The sequence below is a fragment of the Saccostrea cucullata genome, unplaced genomic scaffold, assembly GCF_032062105.1.
Source record: "Saccostrea cucullata isolate Sc308-1 unplaced genomic scaffold, CSIRO_AGI_Scuc_v1 ctg3089, whole genome shotgun sequence".
NCBI lineage: Eukaryota > Metazoa > Mollusca > Bivalvia > Ostreida > Ostreidae > Saccostrea > Saccostrea cuccullata.
Genome location: NW_026934361.1, coordinates 432 through 11,213, shown reverse-complemented (window position 1 = coordinate 11,213; position 10,782 = coordinate 432). Strand labels below are relative to the sequence as shown.

Below are 10,782 nucleotides of genomic sequence, written 5' to 3'. Positions count from 1 at the left end.
TACAAGCTTACAGTGCAGGCTTTAAATAAAAATCAAACATGAATCGGGGAAAAAAATCGGAAACATGTTTTTCCATCTCCCTTTCATTTGTTGAAGTAACAAGTACAAAATAACGCGGTTAATTAAAACGATTTATAATAATAAAAAAAAAAAGAGTTTATAATGAAAATTGAACATTGAGCTTGTCTAAGCTCATTTCAAGTTCATTTATTTTTCACTTGCACCAACATCAGTGGTTCTTGAGGTACTTTTTCCAAGAATTTGTGAATGGAGCATTGCGACCTTGTACATTGAGGAACATTATACTAGGCAGTGAACGTTTCCGGAGGATTGTATTTCCTATATAATCTTAAACTATAAATCATTTGAACTGCTGATTTTTATGGCAAGTCAAACGTGGCAATATTAGATCTTTGCCAGTTTGTATTTCCATTTGTATTGTATAATTTTTATTTGTATTCTATAATTTTCCATTTGTATTCTATAATTTTTATTTGCATTGTAATTAAATTGAAATATAAAGGTATTATACATACAACTAATATAGTAAAAACGGATTTTGAGGGACTGTGAGCCTTTACATTTACAACACAGTTAACAGGACGGAGGCGGCATTCCAGGATACTGTGGCGGGTTGGTGGGAGGAAATACAGCCGGGGGAGGTCCACTAGGGGGGAGATGAGGTCTAAACGGTGGGGGCAACCCACGCGTGGGAGGATAGGAAGGAACGCCCGCGTAGGAATACCCACCTGTAATTGAGAGAGGTCTAAAGTAAAATACAGAATATGAAATTGGAATATGAAAACTTCAGTACTTGTTATCCGATCAGGAGAGAGAGAGAGAGAGAGAGAGAGAGAGAGAGAGAGAGAGAGAGTTCACCTGGTGGTCCGGGAGGGGGGTGGATATTTGTAATGGAATGTATCTGTGTGGTGCCATTGCTCCGGATTTCCACCACCCGTGTTTGGTTTTGATCTTTCTTTTTACAGTAGACAATGGCGGCTATAACCACAACCAGGGCGACTACGCAGCCTACGACTATTCCGGCGATACTCCGACTGTCCCTGAAAAAATGTCTTGACAACATTAAATTCCAATTAAAAGGATCTGCTCCGATGGCTTAATTTTTAGAATTTATCTTATATAATTAATATGTTTACGGTGTAACCGTTGGGGCGAGTGCAGTTATGTACTATCATAAACCTACACATACATGTACATGTACTGCCTATCATTCAAGAAAAAGAGAGAAAAAACAATAAAAAGAAATAACCTCCTAAGCATCGGGATTGAGATTCTGAACTTCTCGGAGGTTTCCGACTAAATCGGAAATATCCGAACCGTTAAAGTGACGAAAGTATGACGTCAGATAAAAAGTTCAGTTGACTTAGGACGAAACGATATTTTTATGGCATGGAGATTGCATTAAATTGTTGTTCGTAATTTTTTTTCAAGTAATTTGTTGCTATATAAGCCACCATGTGCATGTTGCTATGCAGCGCAAAGGATTATTGGGAGTTTGGAATATTTTCACGCGGTGAGATAAAAATTTCTTGGAACAATGTGCAGATTTCAACCCGAATTTCCTCCGTTCGTACACGTTAGTCTATTGAGCTCGCTACGCGAGCGGCGCTCGCTATAATGTATGATCTTTTTATTATCAATATTGAAATTACTGAAATGAAATAAATGAAAATGAAATGAAATACTAGTAAACAAATAAAAAAATGAATAATTAAAAAAAAAACAATGATAGAATACCCGGTAATTAAATAAAAGTACATGTAAATAATAGCGAGCGCAGCGAGCGTCGCGAAGCGACGCTCGTAACTGCGAGCTCTACCGACAACGCCTGGGCGAAGAGAAAATTCGGACTACTGCACATTCATTCTTTTGAATTTTTTGCCGCAGTAATTTTGACCCACAATGCATCACTTGCAAAGTTGCGTTCTCGCGAGAATGACGGCAAATGTTCAACAAAAAGTTTACTCGCCTTGATTAAATGGATACTAGTACATATTGAAGATAAATTGTAAACGTAACTTTTTTCATTAACTTTCAGCACTGATAAGTATTTTCTTGGTATTTGTAACTTACATACGACGTCATGTGACGTCAGAGTCTAGACGCACCAAATGTCACGTTAAAACAAATAGAAGAGTTTGCGCTCGCTCTAACGGTCGCACCGTCAACATATTAGAAAATAAATAGATATATACTAAATCATAACATATTCTAAACTATCAAAATTAATGACGTAAAGTTTTGATGAGTTACAATGACTTTGAGTTGTAATAGGAGTACCAGGGGTGTAAAATATATGCTATAGTACTTACAAGTAACCTCTGCTGTCGTTGGAACAGTAATATCTGGAGTAGTTATAGGAATAGTAGCAGTAGGTGGCCTTAGTTTGTGACACTGCAACAAAATCATGTCTATATACTAAACACTTGTTAATACTCCATACATATATACTAAAGAATTCACTGTTAATTCAATTATAAATAAAACATTTTCCAGTTTTTTTTTAAATAAATCATTTTCTATTAGATAAAGCCGATAAAAAAAATGAACCTTTAATTAATCTATGGTTAAAATTTTAATTAAACTAAAACTTACAAGAAATAAATATTAACCCAACGACAAGAGCTGCTGCCATCTTATATTTGTCGTTTTCTATTCTGTTACAACTTAACAGCACCGCCAGCAACATGCAATTGAATTCAATGGCATGTATTTTATATTTACTGTTTCTATTTTTTTTTTAGAAAACAGCAAACAAATAAAACAAACTTAGGTATGTTCGGAGTTTGTAGCCGCCATTGAATATTCGATACAGTAATTTAACTCAATTGATTTTCAAGTCCTACCTATAGATCTAGAACTAGAGCAGAAAAGTTAATTATGTTTATCAAACATATCTTTATAGATTTATTTTTTTTTCTTATTCTCAGACACAGGTACTTGTGGACAGCCCCCAAGTACCTGTGTTCCCAGATGTTATCTTACGGCGTATTTGCCCGCAATGTTCTTTATTTTTGATATGATATCCTTAAACATGCAGAAAGTTTTTATGTGATGAATTCTTAATTGACAAATCTTCGTTTAAAGAACAGCAATGCCATAATTAATCCTATTGAAATGGAATCATCCTCAATCAGTATTCAAATCTTGACTCCCTTAGGGTAGTGTAAGGCTACATTGGTAAATCAACGTTTTACATAGGGATCTGTTATACTCTTATAAATGTCTTTCTGTATATTTATTACTAATAAAAAATCCAACAAAAGATATGTTTATTACATCGGTCTAACAATTTCACTGTTGACTGGCCTGCCGGTCCAACATAAGAATTGTTAGACCGCAACGTCACTGCTACGTCACAAGTAATTAATCATCGTTCAATATCGGCGACACGGAAATAGCCGAAGTTAAGAGCTGCAAGAGTTGTTGCTACCAGCAAGGTAAGGAAGAAGGGAAGAGTATGTTTTGTGATAAATAATTTTTGTGATATAATAAAAATATAATTAATTTTGTTCTTTCTCAGCTATTGTTTTATATTTACTGAGTAAGCCATAATTTTCCATATAAAGTAATTGATAATATAGTGTGTATTGATTAAATCTTAAGTGAGCACTGAAGGGTATCACAAAACAGTTATAGACTGGGATTCGGGCAACACATGATTTGTTGGACCTGAAGGTGAAAATGTTGCTCTTGGCCTGCGGCCACGGGCAACATTTTCACTAGGGCTGGGCAATAATATCGATATTTCAATATATTGCAACACAATGACAAAGAATATCGTATCGCAATACCATTTTGTAATATCGATATATTGGCAATATACTTAGATTAAGGAAATTTGTCATTAAAAATAAAAATGGACTTATGAAAGTGTGTTATTAAGCCAAACAGTAAGTCAGAAGTTGTTTTGTTGGAACATTTCAGAGCATAACTTAACTGAAATCAACAAGATTTTTTTCCATGTTGGTTACTTATCATAGTTATGTACATTCTGCATGTAAATTAAAGTAAATTTAGTACGAAAATGCCATTTTTATTACCTTGAAAATATTGCAATACATATCGCAATACGCTTTAAAATATCGCAATATATCGCAATACGAAATCTCGGGCCAATACCCAGCCCTAATTTTCACCTTCAGGTCCAACAAATCATATGTTGCCCTCATACCCAGTCAATAACTGCATAATATATGATTGGAAAAATCTGCTGATGACGAATAGGAGGGGATATTGATTCAGGTGAGCGCTGTGGTCTATAAGCCTCTTGATGAGTCTACATATTTTGATGACACGTCACTCTCTACCATTTGAGGTAAAAAATATTTCTGAAGATTAATAAGGATAGTTTCAGATGGCCAGACTTTTGAACATTACAGACGGTTTACAATTTCCTTATATTCTAGACATTTGTTATTCACACCATTTGCAATGAAATTAGGCCAAAAAATTTATATCGATGTAGACAACCATTTTTTTGTTTGTATCATCTGTCGTTAAAAGCAGTATGGCCCTCTGAATTCATATCCTTAATTTATCTTAATCATAAAATTAATTTGAAGCTACATGTACCTATGATGAACAGCGCGAGACCACTAAGTACTGCAACTGATGGCAGATGTCATTCGCTTCCTCTATTAGCGCTGAAATTTCGGATAAAGCATTTCTTGATCTAACATTTTTCTAAAATAACTTTTCTTATAAAGACTGATCAAGATATCTGTATGTAAATTCATTGGCCTTATCGTAAAGCGTAGAGAGAATAAAATAATCAGAAGACTAAAACAATTACTAGTAGATTTATATTAGTAACATCTTTAAAGGATCTAAAACCAGGCGACGCATGCGTTCCTTGCTGGACAGACTCTATCGCAGTCTTATACTATATGTGTGGCTGTTGTTTGTGCATTTATGAATTATCATGCTAGATTTTTTTGCTTGAAATACTGTATATGCTAGTAGCATATAAATAACTGACCACTCTCAGTCTTAGATTTAGTTACATCTTCAAAGAAACTACAAGTCACATCATACCTCAAAAATTTAAGATGTACATCCTATAATTTATTCGAGTGATTTTTTATTTTTTTTTTTTGTATTATTTGTAATAGAAGAAAGGTTTTTTTCTTGCTGACCCCACCCCCTTTTCTTTGTCTTTTTTTTTTTCAAAACACCTTTCACATTCTATAAACATAACTCTATATTGTGTGTAGACCCGATGTTATTGTGTACCAAATGATGAAAATTATTTTATATGTACACGTGAAAGTGTTAAATTAATAAAAAAAAACAGTTAGCGCTGAACAGTGTGTAGATGTGCATATTGCCAGGTAATTCCGATGTCAGTATTTTCTGGAATTTCGGTACTTTTCAACTTAGATTTTTGGCCATATTTTGAATATAGAAACGAACAGTTTGTTAGTTCAACTCCTCCTAAAACACCGCAGTGTGTATAGAGGTATATATTGCCATGGAAATTCTAATTCCATTATCTATCTAGAAACAACAGTACCCATTTAAATTTAAAACAGACAAAGATTTGATTGTTCTTATATGCAAGGGGTTTTTATGTTCTGATTTTTTTGCGATTCTTTTCAAGAACCACTGAACCAAACAACTTGAAACATATGTGAATCGTTGATTCAAATTTTCGTTTCATTGAAATCAGGCATCCAATGGGTAAATAAATTTTAACGCTCTCCGTCGAGTACACTGTAACTCGATACTGTACTACTATGTTATCTTTTTCATTATATAGATTCCTCCACTCAGAGAAACCTATGTCCAATAAATTATCTACTTAATACCCAGTAGAAGAAGATTTTCTCTCAAGTGTTCACATGAGGTATTTGAAAAAAATGTTAATGCTACATATAAATTTTGAAATATTAACATTAATTTTGGTTTCAAATGTCTTTTTAAAGGAATAAAAAGTAGTAATTCTTCTATAAAATAAACGCACATGTAAATTATTTTAATTTTTTTGTTTCTTGTTATGATATTTAATCATTTAATCTGAAACATTTTATAAAAACGACCGTATCAAATATTCTAAACAGAACAAAAGGGACACAACTTTTACGTCCATTTCCTTGTTTGGAAAATTGAATCAAGGTACGGAAAGTACTGAGAGTGCTAATTTCATTTCCAAGTTCATTATAGGAATCAGTTCTGACGTTAATGGGGAACCGGAGTGAGTTATCTTATCTTGCACCGTGAGAGGTCGCCACAGGAAAATGCGGTCCAACACAAAACAGCTGATAATGGCATCTCTTCATCTTATCAGTATCAGTATTCTTAAAGAAAGCGAACGTGTTTTATATTGTCTTAAGTGGAAATTCATTACAATGGCAACTAATTTTGGTTCAATGACTATTCCTGAATTACGAAAGGAACTCGAAAAATTTGGTGCAAAAAAATCGGGACGAAAAAGAGAGCTTGTAGAAAGGTATGTACGCAACATAACAATGTTTAACATAGCAATGATTCGTGTTTTACTTAAAATACTGACTTGATTATTCAATTCAGCAAGAAGTAAGGAAGATGTAATATAGAAAAGACAATTATTAAATTCAGTTGATAGTTTTACGCGACAAAATGTATTGCAGAACTTAACTAGCTGGTTTTACGATATAACCCGAATTTCCTAGGCATTTTTTCTACGGGCCATAAATTAAAAATATACGTAATATTTTATGATTTTCTGGCAATTTTTCAAATATATGCCTCTCTGAAATATATTTTAGAAACAATGGTTAACCTGGTTAATTTTTTTTTCATAGAAAAATTGTCAAATAGGCACATGTATCAATGTTATACAACAGCTTATTTGTTTTTATACAGGCTTGAGGCATACACACGCAATGCTCACTGCTCCAGGACAGACCTTACTGCTGCTCAAGATTATGTGATGGTCCTACCTGATCCTCAAAAATATGAAGATCTGAACAGTGACAAGAATTTTCCTGGGTGCAATATGGATAATATTACAACATACTTGGCACAGTTCAATAAAAATTTAGAATCCAAAGCGAAGAATTTGTACAACGATGGATTTATCAAGTACATCCGTACCACTGAAAACAATGCCCTATGGTATGTTAGGAGTGCCATCAGAGCAGATCGAGATGTCAAAGTCTGTAGTTTATACTATAGATATTGTAATGGAAAATGATGGCAATATTACAGAATGTCAGTGTGAGTGTGCAGCAGGAATGGGACCTCTAGCACACTGTAAACATATATGCACAGCACTGTTTGCATGCCTTTCATTCAAAACACACGGATCTGTGAAAACCGAACAAACATGCACACAAAGGCTGCAAACGTTTCATAGAGTGAGGCCACATAGAGGAACCCCTATGAAAGCGAATAACCTGGACATGCCTGGATGTGATGAAATTTGTAATTTCGCAGATGGATTTGATCCTAGGCCTTTCGAGTATAGGAATAATCTAGGATACAAGTCTTACTTCCAGAATGTATGCCTTTCATATCCAGGAGTAAGCAAGACCCCTATATTTCAAACTTTCCCTCCAGCAAACATGAGGGGCATTGATGTGGACCATGACTACTTTACTCTTCAAGGAAGCTATGCGTATTTAAATGAAATAAATGTTTCACAGATTACAGAAGAAGAGGCACGAATTCTGAATTTAAATACAGCAAAACAGGCTGCATGCAATATGTGGCATGAAGAAAGATGCAAGCGTCTGCACTCTTCTGTGTTTGGCAGAATTTGCAAAATGACTGATAGAACAGACAAAGTAAAATTAGCAGAGACACTTGTTACGAAACAACGCAAACTTCATTCTGCACCAATTCTCCATGGACAAAAGTTTGAAAAAGTTGCCATGAAAAAATTCCAAGACATTACTGGACATACAGTGTATGACACAGGAATATGTGTAAGCCTTACAAATCCGTATTTGGCCGCTTCACCGGATGGAATCATCGACGAAGACACTGTTGTGGAAGTGAAATGCCCTTATATTGCAAGGAACGAAATGATCTCCAGACAGACAGTCCCATACATAAGACAAAATGACGGCAAATTTTCATTGGACAAAAACCATGATTATTACTATCAAGTTCAGGGACAACTTTTTTGTGCAGAGAAAAAAATATGTTACTTTATTGTATATACATTCAATGATATTTTATTTTTCCCAATTCAAAGAAATGATAATTTTATTTCAGAGATGATAAGAAAACTGAATATTTTCTATGAAAATCATTTCAGGACTGCTGTTCTAGAAAAAAATTATTTCAAATCTTATGAAGACTGTCATTGTTCAAAATAAATTTGAAAGATTAAGATGCATTCAATTTTTTTTTTTCAATTTTATTGTTACAATGATGCACCAAGTTTGAAAAGCCAACATCAAATATAAAACCCAATATTGTATATATGTAATGAAAATAATTTATTTACTTTACTATGCATATGATGGGACAATACAAGTTTTAAAATTGCATAACATAAAACACACAAAAGTTATATGTGAGGACAGCTTTGTCTCTGAGCTATTCATAGGTTCAGTTAAAATTTTAAAAGTTTTAGCAAGACCAATGATTCGCTCAATATGCACCCTTTTGCTCGAAATTTTTCTGTCTTGAACTACAGTTGCACAAGACATTCTGTTCTTTTTTTTGAAAAATGTAGGTGTGTTTATCTGAATATTTTTATGAACAAACATGTCTTGCACATTGAATCCTTTATCAGCCATGATAGAGTCACCAGGATCACACAAATTCAACAAACTGCTACGTTCCACTATTTGTCTGTCGCTTGTAGAACCACCATATGCAGAAGATACATAAGAAACTAAGCCGCCAGGGGTTGCACCAACCAGAATTTTCACTGTGTTCTTATTTTTATATGTCGAGAACGTAGCTTGCTGGGATTTTGGTTGTTTTGGTTTCTTGATAGGACACTCCGTTCCATCAACTAGCACTCGGGTTTTAGGAAACTTTAGTTTAAAATCAGAGGGACAAAAATATTTCACAAGGGATTTAGGTGGCCATATGTCAACTTCTCTCCACTGTTTGGACATGAATAGAATCCAAGTATAGAATATATTCGATACAGTTTTTTCCGAAATACTGAATAATCTTGACAATTCAAAATTAGTTCTGTGTCGCCTCAATTTGATGAGAACAAGAAAAAATTGATCTGGGACACTGATATTTGTGACTTGGTGATATACATAATTTAAACAATAAGCTGCAGGACCTAAAGTTCTTAATACAAAATAAAATTTAGAGATTGTTTCCAAACCAGTGTAAAAATGAATACCAGCATCATCCTTTTCAAAGTTATCAATACACATTGGGGGAAATGTTGGCGTTTGTGTTCCTACATTTTGTCGAATTGTTTGCTGATCATCATGTTGACTCGAGATATTTTCATTAAGACTACTGCTGTAATCACTGATAGTTTCTTCTACAATATTAATGTCATCAAAAAAAAATTCTTCTGAACTTTGACTTGTAGATGCAATATCTTCTATTAATTTTCTTTTGACACCCCTTGTCCTAGCTCTGTCAGCTCTAGCAAGTACAGCTGGGCTTGTTGGATCTGCCCATTGGAAAAGGCTGGGTACTGCTGTTTTCCGTAACCTCTTACTTAAAGGTGTATTTCCTGAAAATAATATTGATATTTTTAAGCAAAAAATAAATATTTCAAAGTTTTATCCTTTCAGTATCGAAAACATTTAATGATTAATATGAACATGTGTATTTGTAAAAAAAAAAAATATTTATATATACATGTATATACATATAAGTAACTTAAGTAAGTTAGACTGAAGATGCTAATATATCTTTGTTTGATAATCAGTTTAGAGGATAAGACTAATATGTAATTAGCAAATGCAGTAGAAGACTTCATTAACAACAGGTGGTCTCATTGAACAGAGAAATTTACGATGCCAGATGTTTACACAGGGCAGTTATTTACGTATGTATGGCATGTTCCGATAGTGCAAATCAGCGGGGTGTACTGGCTTGGCATTTGATGTCAAGAGCTGTTGCAATTGTTTACGATCATATAATTTAACTATTTTTGGTTCATGAGAAATGAAAAACACAAATAAAAGAATTACGGGAGTTTACTGAAAGAAAATAATAAAACCTCAAAAATGTAATCCGCGAAATCTAACGTTTTATATGTATTCTATGCTTGAATGTTATCGATTTCATACCTACATTTTTAACATTTTATCTAAACTAATCTTCTGCATTATAAATTTATGTAAAATGTACTGATTTGTGATAATATTAAGAAATACACAAGATTTTCAAAGAATTTTACCGTGAACAGTCTCTGCTAAATAATCGCTCTCTTTGAAATGCGATCTGCACACAACGGCATAGGCAGAAGGTTCCCAGCTCTGGAAACGTGTTTCCCCTCGTCTAATTGCGTGAATCCATGATTTTCGTCTCGTTTGATCTGATGGGAAAGCATGTCCACCTCTATTACTACAACCAGGTACGCAACAGCAAGTCTCCGGCATGTTTCACGTGTATATATGACAGCGATTTGTTTATATGTGCTTAGCTATGACGTCACAGCCTACTCCACTGCGTTACGAAGGCTATGCAGCGGCTGTAGACATTGTGACTGTTGCATTTTGGGAGTAGGTGTCTAACATAAACAATATGGCGATTGTAGTATTATCAGATTAACCTGACAAAGGTAAATAGTTATGAATTGAGAGAAATCTAAAAAAAATAATTTCATTGGAACTTTACAAG

At 34.0% G+C, this 10,782-nt stretch overlaps 3 protein-coding genes and 1 long non-coding RNA gene across 4 annotated transcripts; 2 read left to right on the top strand and 2 right to left on the bottom strand.

Annotated features, from left to right (window-relative positions):
• Positions 1-586: 586 nt before the first annotated feature.
• On the bottom strand, positions 587-2,411 carry LOC134240585 (uncharacterized). Its single transcript, XR_009986472.1, has 3 exons — positions 2,334-2,411; positions 880-1,061; positions 587-749 (listed from the first exon to the last, which is right to left on the bottom strand). It is a non-coding gene; the product is annotated as an uncharacterized LOC134240585 (long non-coding RNA).
• Positions 2,412-6,199: 3,788 nt separating this feature from the next.
• LOC134240584 (uncharacterized) lies at positions 6,200-7,188 on the top strand. The gene is made up of 3 exons (XM_062722669.1): positions 6,200-6,472; positions 6,868-7,141; positions 7,180-7,188. The coding sequence occupies exons 1-3, from the start codon at positions 6,261-6,263 to the stop codon at positions 7,186-7,188; spliced, it is 495 nt and encodes a 164-aa protein (XP_062578653.1). The 5' UTR covers positions 6,200-6,260.
• Positions 7,166-8,341, top strand: LOC134240581 (uncharacterized). The gene has a single exon (XM_062722667.1). It carries the CDS (start codon positions 7,188-7,190, stop codon positions 8,325-8,327), a length of 1,140 nt encoding a protein of 379 aa, XP_062578651.1. The 5' UTR covers positions 7,166-7,187; the 3' UTR covers positions 8,328-8,341.
• An 11-nt stretch (positions 8,342-8,352) lies between these two features.
• On the bottom strand, positions 8,353-10,546 carry LOC134240580 (uncharacterized). The gene is made up of 2 exons (XM_062722666.1): positions 10,340-10,546; positions 8,353-9,667 (listed from the first exon to the last, which is right to left on the bottom strand). Exons 1-2 carry the CDS (start codon positions 10,539-10,541, stop codon positions 8,463-8,465), a joined length of 1,407 nt encoding a protein of 468 aa, XP_062578650.1. The 5' UTR covers positions 10,542-10,546; the 3' UTR covers positions 8,353-8,462.
• Between the last annotated feature and the right edge of the window lie 236 nt (positions 10,547-10,782).

What these genes read in the sequence shown, in the direction of transcription:
- LOC134240581 (XM_062722667.1), top strand. Translation starts at nt 7,188, where the DNA reads ATGGAAAATGATGGCAATATTACAGAATGTCAGTGTGAGTGTGCAGCA.
- LOC134240580 (XM_062722666.1), bottom strand. Translation starts at nt 10,541, where the DNA reads ATGCCGGAGACTTGCTGTTGCGTACCTGGTTGTAGTAATAGAGGTGGA. An exon ending in TTTAGCAGAGACTGTTCACG is followed by an intron (nt 9,668 to 10,339) that starts GTAAAATTCTTT and finishes TATTATTTTCAG; the next exon opens with GAAATACACCTTTAAGTAAG.
- LOC134240584 (XM_062722669.1), top strand. Translation starts at nt 6,261, where the DNA reads ATGCGGTCCAACACAAAACAGCTGATAATGGCATCTCTTCATCTTATC. An exon ending in AAAAGAGAGCTTGTAGAAAG is followed by an intron (nt 6,473 to 6,867) that starts GTATGTACGCAA and finishes GTTTTTATACAG; the next exon opens with GCTTGAGGCATACACACGCA.